Consider the following 12,323-nt stretch of genomic DNA (forward strand, 5'->3'; position numbering starts at 1 on the left):
CCACGTCCATAGAGTTTGGTTATCATGTCACTTGATAGGCTTTTATGATGAAATAAAATTACCTGAACGTGATGACCTGCTTGAGATATTCGCTTGAACTTAACCACGTGAAGCTCCAAGAGACGCGATGTTCATCCATGATGGGTGTTGCTGGCCATGAGAAGGGTTAGGGGTTGGCTGTTGTCACTTACACCGGATCGTCCAAGCTCTATCTTATCGGCAACCCGGAAGCTCCACTCTTCCGTCACCTTTCCATCCTCGCCGCCATCTTCAACTCATCATCGACTTACACCACCACTCACCAGGAAAACACAATCTGTCTTGTCAAGTTTTGCTCCTAAAACATTTCTAGATTTTTCTCGGGTCCTCAGTACTCCGTGATTGAGTGCAAAATGCTCTTCCAAACCTCCACCTCCCACCTCCACCCTCCACCATCCCAGGACCGCAACAACTCCATCGACCTAGAACAGCAGCAACAACACCAACAAACCCAAGGACAAGAAGAAGTCATCCCCATCCCCCAGCCCGGAGATCGCGCGCCCCCTCTAGCTCCCACCAGCACCCTCACCACTTCCGGGCCATTACCAACCCCTCTGACTCCCTCGGCGCCCATTGTCACCTTCCCCCGTGCCAAACCCGTGCTGGCCGTGTTCTTGCGACACTGCGGTTGCCCTTTTGCGGAAAAGACGTTCCGCCGTCTGGCCGACGTGGCGAACCAGTATCGAGATGAGGTGACGTGCGTTGCTGTGTCGCAGGCGGGGAGGGAGGAGACGGAGAAGTGGTATGTACGATTTTTGTTTGTTCCTCTTTTTGTTTTATGTTGCTATGCTGTTCCATTCTTGGACGGGATGAGCATCCTGGGGACGGAGTGTAAAACCGATACATCAATAAGCTTCCAGACAACATGTTGGAGCGAGGAATAAAGAGAAGCCATCTTGCTCTGTCCCATACCTAACTCCCTGATCCAACCGGCATCATCATCACATCTAAACCTACCTCCCAACAACCTCAAAAACAATCAAGCCTCGTAACTAACAACACCCCTCTCAACCCCAACCCCCCTTCACCCCCCACGCGCCCGTATATGATGATTTCATGCCCAAAAACCAACACCAAAATTTTTTCAGGATCGTACAGGTGGGCGGCGCGTGGGAGGTGCAGGTAGTGACGGACCCTCGGCGCGAGCTCTTCCGGCTCTGGGGCCTCGGGCTCGGATCGACGTGGTACGCGTGGAATCCGAAGGTGCTGTGGAGCGCTTGGAAGCTGGCCACAGACGAGGGGATTTGGTAGGTTTTTTCCCTCTCTCCTCCCCATCATATGTTCTTGTTGTTGTTATTAGAGGTTTGACCGTGTGTCTTCGCTCAACCTCCCAGGACCCGTGACAACACCGCCGGAGGCAACAAGTGGCAAATCGGCGGCGCCTTCGCCATCGATCCTCTGGGAATTGTGCGGTGGAGCAAGCCCGGCACGCAGAGCGCCGACGAGGTGCCGGATTTTGAGGAGGCGCTGAGGGCCTTGGGCGTGGATTGTGAGAAGCACCGGAAAAGTAAGGAGAGGAAGCGGGTGAGCAGGAGTGGATGAAGGACTCCACTGCTCGGGCATGTTAGCAAAGTGGAGGGGAGAGGATTCGAGAGTGACGGATGATGATCATTGTGTTATTTCATTGTTTGCTGAGTTCGATGGAGTTTTAAGTGGGGGAAGGCTGAGGCCATGCGACGACTTTGTGGAAAACTGGGCACATCGTCGTCATACTGTTGCTAACCATCTATTTTACTTCCTTGAGGAATGTAAGTCTTGAACCAAGAGAACTCTCGATTATGACAGTTACTTGCCCTCTATATGTAAAGCCACAAGCCTATCTCATGTAGGTCAAGTGGTAGCTCACTATGTCTTACCTAACCCATACACCAACTCAACCCCTCTACCCATAATGGACTTCAATACCTCCTCGACGCCAAACTACAGAGTACATACAACCCAGTCACCATCAAACACACTAGGTATCAACATATAGAGCTAACATACCAATGGTAGGTAAGCAATGCGAATAGGGTATGAGCCTAAGACTAAGGTATCACCATCTGCCATGTAAAGTACACTCCACACATTCCATCCTCAATACACTGTTACATCGATCCATCGGTCCATCCATCTCCCTTGACCAGCCAACCAGCCAACCAGCCAACCAGTCCACCACATCCACTCAATCACCGGCTTCCCCTGACCACACCATGAAACAACCCTCAGCAGAAGCAACAAGAGCAACAGATCAAAACCAAGCAACGAAGAAACCTCAGATAAAATCACAAGAAAACACAACCGACTCCCCCAACACCAGACAGAACAAACCCAACCAACCAACCGACCTACACCGGAAGACCAGCCACCTCCCAGCCAACCAACCAGCCCAACCAACCCACCTAACCCCCCTCTCCGACAACAAAAACAAAACAATACCAGGCTAACAAGCCGAAACAGAGATGAAGATAAGAATAATACACGCCCAATTCCGAGGGTAGGCAGGCAAAACCCCTCCCAAGGAAAAACAGGACCAACACAGCCAGTCACCGCCGCACCCCCGAGAAGATTAATAATAACAATCACCACATGCCAGCCCAGCCTGACGAAAAAAAGGACCGACACGGCCATCACCCAGAGACAGATACACCCGCTGCGAGAACACAGAACACGACACAGACCATCATCACAAACATAGACATCCACGCACACACACAACCAACACCACGACCACCTTCCAAAGCCCCACCATAGCACCATAGGATAGTAACGCTATTCTCTGTTCTTCTTTGTGAGTTACCCGTCCGTGATAACAGATGAAAGTGTCCGCGACCGGTGGAAAAGTCCATGGTCCATGACGGGTGAGAAGGTCGTCCACGGATTCCGTCTGCGATAATAAATGAAAGGGACCACAACTGCGACCGGTAGAAAGTCCTGGTCCGCGACGGATGGGCAGGGAAGAAAGAAATAAAATCAAGACCAATGAAAAAAATCCATAACGAGTAAAGAACCCATGACGAGTGAAAAACATCCGCGACGAGTGAAAAAGTCTGCAACGGGCGAAGAGTCTGCAGCGAGCAAAGAGTTTCAGTCTGCAACGGGTGAAAAAGTCCCCAATGGGCGGCAAGCGCTATGGGAGTTGGGATGGGCCGTGTCGATGGCCGACAAGTTTCATTGGAGTTGGGAGTTTCCGCGCTAGGCGACATGCTTGCTCCACGGGAGTTAGTAGTAGTAGTAGTAACCGTGACCGTGACGGCGGGCGACAGGCTTGGTTGGAGTTTGGTAGTTCCACGATCGGTAACGAGCATCCTAGACGCTACCGCTCGCGGACAAATCTCCGTTGGATGCAGTCGCCGCAGTTGGGGACACAGTCGCAGCAGCAGGGGGGACCTGCTTGCCGTGGCTGACCGGTGCGTGGTAACTGCCAATGCTCTGGAAGCCCCTGTTACAAACAACAAGGTTAGCTTCATCCAACCTGCAATGTCATCAAGAAACTCAGGTAAAATGACATACTTGGTCAAATCAAACCCGCCCTCGTCATCATCAGGCATAACAGGCGGCGAGTCCACAGTCGAACGAGCAGCAACAATGGTAGGAGCTGCCGTGGACCTCGTGGGGCTGGGGACAGGCGACTTGCCACGCGGCGGGCTGCTACTCGGGGGCGGCAGGCCGGGGCCGGTGCCGATGGGCTTGGACGGGCTTGCGTCGAAGGAGGTGTGCACGGGCTTGAGCGGGGTGCTCCCAATGTCGGCATACTTCCAGAACGGCGCCGGCGAGCTGGTCGGCATGTGCTGGCTGGGCCGCTGGGCAGTGCTCGGAGGGGCAAGCCTCGGGTGGACGCGGTGGGGAGCAGGCGTGACAAAGGAGGAACTCTCCTCGGGCAGGTAGGACGAGCCCAGGGTCGGCGAGCCGGGCGTGTTCTCGGCGAGTGCTGCCAGGGCGCTCGATGCGGCAGCCACAGCGGCAGATGACTTACTATCGCGCGGAAGCGGGCTGTCGTCGGCGCCGGCACCGCTCGGCTCGTCAGGGAGAGGCTTGCGGATAGGGCGGACGGGTGTCACATGGGAGTCGCGGAACGAACGAGGCTGCGGTGAGCCGGATGGGGACACCTTGCGCTTGAGGTTGCGGGTGGAGAGCGGGTCCTTTGCCGCCATGTCTCGGGGACCAGACGTTATGTAGCTCAGCTGACTAGGCGACGAGGGATTCGAAGATCCGCGATGGCCGCCACGACCACCCCTCCAGGCGGAGCGCACCATCTCCTCGCGAGACTCAGGCACAAGCTGCCACTTCATGCCCTTGCCGGGTTCGTCGGTCGACCGCGCGATCTTCTCAAAGGCCTTGTTGAGCGACAGGTTGTGGCGGATCGAGTTCTGCCAGCCGGACGCAGGTTGGTGGCGGTAGTAGGCGTAACGAGACTGGATATACTGATAAATGCCGGCCAAATTCAGCTTCTGATCGGGAGTGTTCAGGATGGCTTGCGTGATCATTTGAGCGTAGCTGAACTGAGGCTTGATGTGCCTGTTCTCGTCCAGGCTCAAGTCCACATCAGTACCTCCCATCACCACAGAACCACCAGCATGATCCACCACTGGCGTCTTGCTGGCGGCAGCAGCGGAGCCCGGGACGGCCGAACCACGGACAGTACGAGCCGACGGAGGGGTGCCCGGACGTTTGTAATCGGGAGGCGCAGGGGCTATCGGCTTTTGTCCGCGCTTCGTCGGAGAGCTCGAGTGAGGATCGCCCGAAGGGAGAGGATGCCGACCGGCCCGGGCAGTGGGAACCGGGGTTGGCTCGGGTTTCACGATGCCGGCGCGTTCGAGATACTGCCGTGCGATCTGGAGCGGGCTCAGCTCAATCGGAAGAACAAACATCATCTCAACGCCGCCGATCTCAATAACTTCGCCGCTCCGCAGGGGTCCAGACTGGCCAGCCTTCCACAATGTACCATCGACCTTGAGCGAGTTGCGGCCCTTAACGAGCAGCCACCATTTCTCTTCCTCCCTATTGAAGTAGATGACGGCATGCAGGCGTGAAATCAGCTTGCTAGGGCCAAGGTCAATGTGAACGGCATCCGAATCATCCACCTCCGCATCGGCCGAGCCACCAGCTGCTGCTGCAGCCGCAGCGGCGGCGGCAGCGCGCTGGGCAGGCTCGGAGGAGCGACCAATGTTGACAGTCAGTCGGGTAACGTAGTAGGTCCAGTCGAGGGCCGCAATCTTTGCGTAGGCCTTGACGCCTTCTTTGTTGGCCTCGTGGATGCTGTTGGCATGGTCCTTGCTGGCCTGGACGGGGACGGAGGGTGCGGCGAGGTGCTGGGTCACGCGCGAGACGAGCTGGTCGTCGTCCTCGATGCCGGACTGGTCGGCCATGTGAGACGAGTCGCCCTCGTCAATGGCTTCCGAGTGCTCGGTAGCTTCGGCAGCTTCGTCATTCTGTATGGCACGCGCATGTGCGTCAGCGATCGGTGGATGCGGGGTACTTGGTGGGAAAGGTGGGCTGCGGGCGCAAGCAAAGAAAAGCAATTAAACAAACAACGGGAAGTTGCGCAGGCGACGTACCTTTCTCCGGCGCTTGGATGGGCGCGAGGGTGACGATGATTCCGCGATAGCGTCGCTGCGCAAATCGCGACGAGCGCGCTGGACGCGTTTCTGTGGCGATGGCATGGTGTGTTGTGGGAGAGGGGTGGTGGTGGATGCGAGCTCTAAATCATGAGGTGGGATGGAGGAGGAGTAATTTTGGTACTTGTTGTTGAATCGGGTGAAAGGTTGTTCAAAGAAAGGCTGAAGGCTGTTGTTGCTGAAAGAGTCCGAGCTTCAACTGAAGTAGGGTCGGTCACAGGTGCAGGTGCTCGTGCGTTTGGTTCGTTCGGTGCTTGCTGGTGCAGAACGATGATGCAGTTTGCTGCTGGTGTGTTGTGGGCAGCTGTGTGCGCTGGATCTTGTCGTTCTCGGGTTGCGCGAGATGGGGACTCTCGAAGGTCGCCGAAAAATGGTGTGCCGAAACGCCGTGTCTTGTCTGAGGCCGAATGCGCCGAGTGAACCCAAATGCGACAATCGGTTTTGTGTATTTTTCCCAGGTGTGCGCCCGAGGTGTTGGAATGTGGATGAAGATACTTGAAGAGCTTGGAGGTGGATTTGGTGGCGGCTAGCTGTGGTGTGTTGACACCTCGATGGAGAGGGGAAATGCGATCCTGTCACAAACCTCAAGCTCCTTTTTTCGCAGCCCAAACAAACGCTGTCAGTGTTTGGTTTGTTGTCTTTGGGAACGAGAAAGTTGGAGCGAATGCGGGAGGTCTTGTTTAATGGGAACACGCTTGCCTCGCGCCTCCAACGCGAAAATCTGGGGCAGGTACCAGAAAGGGCAAATAGCCAATCAACATCCGGCATTTGTGAAGAGGGGATCCACCCACACAGTGCATGCAGATGGCCCGCGACGCTTTTTGTTCCCCCCTCGCGGCGCCCATGACGCAAGCACCGATTGTGCTCTTGCCGCAGCCCTGGCCCAAGTAAAACATCTCATGGGATTTGTCCAGGAAAATTTGGGGAATATTCCTCTGACATGCAAAAATAGAAGAAAAAGTACTAGTTAGTATAAAACACTGCATGTCCATATGCGTCTTATCGCCGCTCCTCGTGTCCATGCCGAGCTGCTGCTCACTTGGGGTGATTTTTTCTCTCTCTCTTCGGGCATTTTTTTTCCCTCTCCCGATCTCCTGCCCTGCCCCACCAAACACCAATCCCACCCCAGCCTCCTTTTTCCGTCAACATGGAACCAGAATGGAGCCCCTCCCCCCGAGGAGAAAGTCAACAAAGAAACCACGAGATTCTGCACGGTAAAAAGCTGTGCGCATCCGGCACTCCTGCATGATTGGGTACTCGAGATAATACAGTCAACTTATTCAGAGCGAATCAGGGTAACCAACCCTCAGACTTAAAAAGACAGTGAGGGGGAAGTCAAGCGCACCAAGCCTGGCTTTGTTGACGTTTGTTGGTGAACCGTTTGTCCCGTGCGATCCGACGGGACCCGAGCAAACAGACTGCCGTTCCGAGACAACCACGTCTTTACAAGTCTGTGGATTTCGTCAAGATGAGGCGCAAGACAAGACACAGCAGTCAAATATTGAATTTTACACATCATCGAATTTTCCAATCTCCTAACTTGAGATAGGACCTCGACTTCCATCCCATTTCAGAGTAAACAAATCGAGGGTTGTTGACAACCCCTGACTCCACTGTCCAAACTCCTCGACCAACATTCACTCTTCCCGTCCTTACCATCCACAACCTCATCACAATTTGGGCCAAGCGCGTTCGTGATTCAAGACAGAGCAGAGTGAGGATGTGTCCATTCAGAAACAGATACAGAGAGCAACATGTCATCAGCAATAATAAGCCATCATGATACTTCATCAAGCATAAACACCCCTCAGTCCCCATTTCCGCATCCCTCATGCGAACCAGCCTAAGCCACCATCCAGCTTTTTTTTCCTCGTCTCATTTTTGTCTTCCCATCCCATTTTGTGTTTTGATTTTCTTTGCCTCCCACCATATGCAACCCAAGAAAAGAAAGAGAAACCATATACTAGTACACAAGGAAACCCGCAACATTTATCTCCCGTGCCAGCAGTTCGTGACACTGTAGTCATACACTCCTTACTCAGAGCATCGGGTACACCCGGTTGGACATGTCAACTTCAGACACTGTTCCCCTCTCTTTCTCAAGAGCGGGCACCACCCCGCTTCTTCGGGTTACTCCGACCGCCGCCGGTCCGCTTCTTCCCGCCCTCAGCGCCATCCGCAGGCTTCTTCTTCTTCTTGTCGGTGCCCTCAATGTAACGCACCAGCTCGTCAATCGTGCGCGAGCTCAGATCCGGCGGCGGGGTAAGCTTGCTCGGCAGCTCGGTCGAGCCCGCGGCAGCGGTCGTGGACGACGGGCCAGCGCCGGCGGCCGCGCCGACGCCACGCGAAGTGAAGCGGTAGCCTGCACGCGCACGGCGGGCCTCGAGGTCCTTGGCCTGCTTGGCGATGGAGACGGCATTGGTGGTGAGCTGCTCGAGCCAGTGCTCGGCCTCCTTGGTGTTGCGGTCCTCGGGGCCAAGGATGGTGCGGAAGATGTTGTAGCTCTCGCGCATGCGGTCGACGGCGCCCTTGGCGTTCTGGTCAAGGGCCAGCGCCTGGGCGAGCTGGAAGAGCAGAGTCGCGGCGTTAACGGACTGCCTGCCGAACGACTTCTCGCACACGCGCAGCGACTCCTCAAACCACCGCCGCGACTCGTGGTACTCCTTGAGGCTCTGCAGCATGACGGCGTAGTTGTTGATGCTGGTGATAGAATCCGGGTGGTCTGGGCCGTAGATGACCTTCCACACGGTGAGCGCGTGCTTGGCGAATCCGAGAGCAAGCTTGGTCTGCCCGCTCTGGTGCAGGAAGAGACTGAGGTTCAGGTAGTTGAGCACCGTCTCGGCCGAGTCGATGCCAACCGTGCGCTCCCCAACCACGGCCGCCTTCTTGGCCAGCTCCACGGCCGCATCCTTGTGGTCCATCTGCGTGTACAGCTGCGAGAGTGTGAGGTACATGGACGCGACCTCGGGATGCACCGGCCCATAGATCTGCTCGTGCAGCGACAGGGACTCGACCAGGAGGTCCTCGCCAAGTTTCCTCTGCCCCTGGTAGATGGAGAGCCGGCCAGCCTCGAGAGCCTCCTCCGACAACGCACTCCTGGGAGTCGAGTCCTTGACAAGAGGCACGATGTTGACAATGTCATCTGGGGTGAACGTGTGGGGTGGCTGCACCGGCGACGACGACGCACCCGTCGGCGAGGCCTCACGGCCCTTCTTCTTGTTCTTCTTCTTGCTCGCCGATTCGGGGTTGGGTTGGGTCTGCTCTGCCGGCTCGGCCTCGGACGACGGGGCGAACTGGAACTTCTTGTACTGGATCTGCAGACCCAGCTTCAGCGAAATCTCACGCAGCAGCTGCACATGGCGGTTCTCGTTCCACCAGCCATCGGGGAGGGTGTAGCGGAACCGACGAGCCACCTCGTGCTGCACGGCCTCCCGCAGACTCTCGGGCGTCACCTTCTCAAACGAGAGGTCAGCCTCAGGGAACAGGTTGCGCAGAGACTCGTCAATTTCAGCCACAGGCTTGGGGTTCAGCCCAGTGCCGAGGAGGCAGTTGAGGAGATGTGACAGGCAGGACGAGGCAAGAGGCAGCGGCAGCGTCTTGAGGTGCTGGCGCGCGATGTGCTTGAAAGCGCGGGAGATCATCTCGCGAACGCACACCTCGCGGAAGCACGCGACACGCTGGCTGTCAGCCAGCGAGGCCAGCTTGCCAAGGTAGCGCACGTTGATGCCGCGGCGGTGCAGCAGCGACGTGAGCGAGCGACCGTCCATAGGGAAGCTGACGTCGGAGTCTTGGAGGTCCTTGAGGAGACCAGGGATGACGGTGTCGCGGAGGAAGCTGCACGCCTCGCGAACCTCCTGCTCATCCTTGGCCATCTCCTCCTTCTCCTCGTCGGTCTGGGGGACCTGACCGCTGAAGACGTCAGGGTTGAGAGCGAACTTGAAGCCGGACATGTCGACCCTATCGTTATCAGGCTTCTCTTCCTTCGCCTCACCGGAATCTTCCTTCTTTTCCTCGTCCTTCTTTACCTCGCCCTCACCCTCGGCGGTTTCCTCAGTCTTCTCCTGGGTGCCGTTGACTTTGGGCTTCTCCTCTTCCTTCTTTTCTTCAGCCGCCTCCTCGGCAGGCTTCTCAGCACCTTCCTCAGGGGCCTTCTCAGGGGCCTTCTCAGCACCCTCCTCGGCGCCCTCCTTCTTCTCTCCCTCCTTGGCAGCGTCCTCCTTCTCCTTGGCGGCCCGCTTGAGCAGCTCGGCGCGGACAAACTCGTGAGCCTTGCGCTTGCTCAGCAGTTCGATCAGCTCGGGACGGAGCACCGTCATCCGGTGGGGATACTCGGCGCCCTCGAGATCCTTGTCTTCGAGCCAGGCAACATCAAGAGGCGTGATGCGGTACAGATCGAGGACATACTTGCGGCCGTCCGTGCCGAGCAAGCCCTTAATCTCCACACTGGCCTCCAGATCGAACCGCTTGTTCTCCTTGTCCCAAACAGGGTGCTTCTTGAGATGGAGAGCGCCGCCCAGCTTCGAGAAGGGTTCTGCGAACTGCTCATCCGCAGCGACGACGTCCTTACCGTCGACGGCACCGTAGTGGATCTGGTTCTCGCCAGGCTCCGGTTGCCTAAAGATCCCCGGAACGATGCTCTGACCAACGATGCGCTTGCCCAGATAATCGACAACGACGGTGCCGGGAGTATAGAGGCCGTCAATATCGAACTGGTTCACGATCTTGACGCCCTGCACATCCTTGCCCGTGGCGACGCGGGCAGCCTCATCGCCACCCTCGCTTGTGAAAGTGCCGACGCCGTCAGCGCCAAACGAGTAGAAGATGTTGTTGTAGACGAAAATTTGGGCGTCGCGGCCCTCGGTTGGGTTCAGCGGCGCCACCTCGCCACGAGCAACAAGCACAGCGCCACGAGCCGCAGCCTCGTTGTAGTCCGCAAAGAGCTTGGCCAGAAGACGCTCGCGGAACACCCGATCCTGAATCGAGGTCTTAGGGAGTTCCTTGGCAGATTGGAACTCTTCGTTCCAGTCCCTCAATGAGTCGGCGTTCTCGGCGCCGCCCATCAAGAAGGTCTCCTGGGTCCGCGTTTGATCGGCGACATGAGCGCGCAGAGGCGACGAAGCCGGGGGCACGAGCCACGGCGACGAAGGGAGGGTGTTGCCCATCTGAAGCACTGCCAGGTGGCCCTTCTCCGCCAAGTACTTCTGATGCTCGTCATACGCCACGGAGAATGACGGCGAGATCTTGGTGAGCAGGGTAAAGAGCGAGTGGGCCGAAGCACCCTTCCCGTCGGTCCGTGGGGTGGGGTTAAACCTGTCCTTGTTGGAGTTGCTGACGAAGAAGCCGCCGACATGGGCCGTCACGTGGAACTGCTCGCCCTCGTTGGTGGTGATAACGAGGTAGAGAAGGTGGCCCTTCTGGCGCCAGTGAGCGGGCGGCGGGTTCCATGGCGAGACCGTCATGAGCTTGACCGTCTTGCACGCTGGCGTGGCGTCCTGGGGGAGGACCACCGACAGGTCAGGGGTAGCGCCAAAGTCATAAGCCTGGAGGTCTTTCCCGGCCTCCTCGTTGGCGACGGTGGCAACTTCATTGAAGATGGAGGTGCCGGCCAAGATTCCGTGGGCAGTGTCCGTCCTGTCGCCGGCGGCGCCGATCAGCTCACGGATCCGGATGAAATGCACACGCGCCTCCTTCTCGGTGTATGGGTCCTCGACGACGTGCAACTCAGAGTCGGCGCCGAGGCCCTCGATTTCGGAGACCTGTGAGAAGTCGTTGAGGCGGCGGCCCTGAAACGCGAGGTGGAAGCACGTATATTGCACAGCAGCAGGGTGCTCGATCACGGCTTGACGGATCTCATGGATCTGCTCCAGCGGGGCGACCTAGAGACGAGTTTAGAAGCGGGAGAGGTAGAGTCTCTCGTCCTGTCACACATACCGGAAGCTCCAGGGGCTGTTGAGGATCGTGGGGGAGGATGATCTTGACAACGAAAGGAGTATCTATGTAAACCGAGTCAGACACCGTAGTCTCACGACAAGGCGGCTTGTCTGCCGTTCCACGGAGACGCACCGTCAATCTGCTCGGCAGTTTCGGTCTCACCCGCCGGCTGGGTTTCTGCGGAATTCTCGGTCGGCACATCCTGCGCGGCAGGAGTTTCGGAAGCCGGGTTGTCTAGAGAGGGCACAAAGAACAGAGAGGTCATGAGTTAGCTGGCTGGCAACGGACAGAGACCAAGACTGTGCTCCGAGGCGGAGCCAGAGCCGAGATGACGTACTAGTCGGCGCCGGGCCGTTGGTGGGCTGCGAGTCGGCCATATTGGGAGGAGAAGCGAAGGTCTATATGGCCCAAGGGGGTCAAGCAAAGGTGGAAGCTATCGGGACACCGAGTATATCAAGACAATGCCCAGTTGGAGGCGTAGTGTCTTGGGGACGGCGTGTTTTTCGGAGGTTCAAACCCGGAAAGAAAAAAAGTTCCAAGATGCCCACAGCGGAAAATCGGTGCACAGCGCCTGAAATATTTTACCCAATGAACCGAAAAAGGAAAAATGGCTCAATTGGCCGATGAAGACGCACCTACACTGCCGGAGACCGGGGAAAGGAGCGACAGTGGATTTGCAGTGCGGGCGGTGGTTGTCGAGGCTTTTGCTAGTTTGGTGGTGAAGTTGGAGAACTTGGAAACATTTTTGAACTTTTT

General features: G+C 57.0%; 5 protein-coding genes across 5 annotated transcripts; 2 read left to right on the plus strand and 3 right to left on the minus strand.

Annotated features, from left to right (window-relative positions):
- Positions 1 to 392: 392 nt before the first annotated feature.
- Positions 393 to 1,581, plus strand: VTJ04DRAFT_749 (uncharacterized protein; the record flags this gene model as incomplete). Its single annotated transcript, XM_069365822.1, has 3 exons — positions 393 to 781; positions 1,128 to 1,286; positions 1,374 to 1,581. 3 exons carry the CDS (start codon positions 393 to 395, stop codon positions 1,579 to 1,581), a joined length of 756 nt encoding a protein of 251 aa, XP_069223358.1.
- Positions 1,582 to 2,648: 1,067 nt separating this feature from the next.
- VTJ04DRAFT_750 (uncharacterized protein) lies at positions 2,649 to 3,224 on the minus strand (the record flags this gene model as incomplete). Its single annotated transcript, XM_069365834.1, has 1 exon — positions 2,649 to 3,224. One exon carries the CDS (start codon positions 3,222 to 3,224, stop codon positions 2,649 to 2,651), a length of 576 nt encoding a protein of 191 aa, XP_069223359.1.
- Positions 3,225 to 3,327: 103 nt separating this feature from the next.
- VTJ04DRAFT_751 (uncharacterized protein) lies at positions 3,328 to 5,681 on the minus strand (the record flags this gene model as incomplete). Its single annotated transcript, XM_069365845.1, has 3 exons — positions 3,328 to 3,460; positions 3,532 to 5,450; positions 5,577 to 5,681. The coding sequence occupies 3 exons, from the start codon at positions 5,679 to 5,681 to the stop codon at positions 3,328 to 3,330; spliced, it is 2,157 nt and encodes a 718-aa protein (XP_069223360.1).
- A 947-nt stretch (positions 5,682 to 6,628) lies between these two features.
- On the plus strand, positions 6,629 to 7,659 carry VTJ04DRAFT_752 (uncharacterized protein; the record flags this gene model as incomplete). The annotated part of the gene is made up of 2 exons (XM_069365856.1): positions 6,629 to 6,680; positions 7,448 to 7,659. The coding sequence occupies 2 exons, from the start codon at positions 6,629 to 6,631 to the stop codon at positions 7,657 to 7,659; spliced, it is 264 nt and encodes an 87-aa protein (XP_069223361.1).
- A 76-nt stretch (positions 7,660 to 7,735) lies between these two features.
- VTJ04DRAFT_753 (uncharacterized protein) lies at positions 7,736 to 11,944 on the minus strand (the record flags this gene model as incomplete). The annotated part of the gene is made up of 4 exons (XM_069365867.1): positions 7,736 to 11,512; positions 11,568 to 11,629; positions 11,700 to 11,801; positions 11,905 to 11,944. 4 exons carry the CDS (start codon positions 11,942 to 11,944, stop codon positions 7,736 to 7,738), a joined length of 3,981 nt encoding a protein of 1,326 aa, XP_069223362.1.
- Positions 11,945 to 12,323: the final 379 nt, after the last annotated feature.

Source organism: Mycothermus thermophilus (assembly GCF_041956435.1).
Source record: "Mycothermus thermophilus strain CBS 625.91 unplaced genomic scaffold VTJ04scaffold_1, whole genome shotgun sequence".
In the NCBI taxonomy this organism is placed as follows: domain Eukaryota; kingdom Fungi; phylum Ascomycota; class Sordariomycetes; order Sordariales; family Chaetomiaceae; genus Mycothermus; species Mycothermus thermophilus.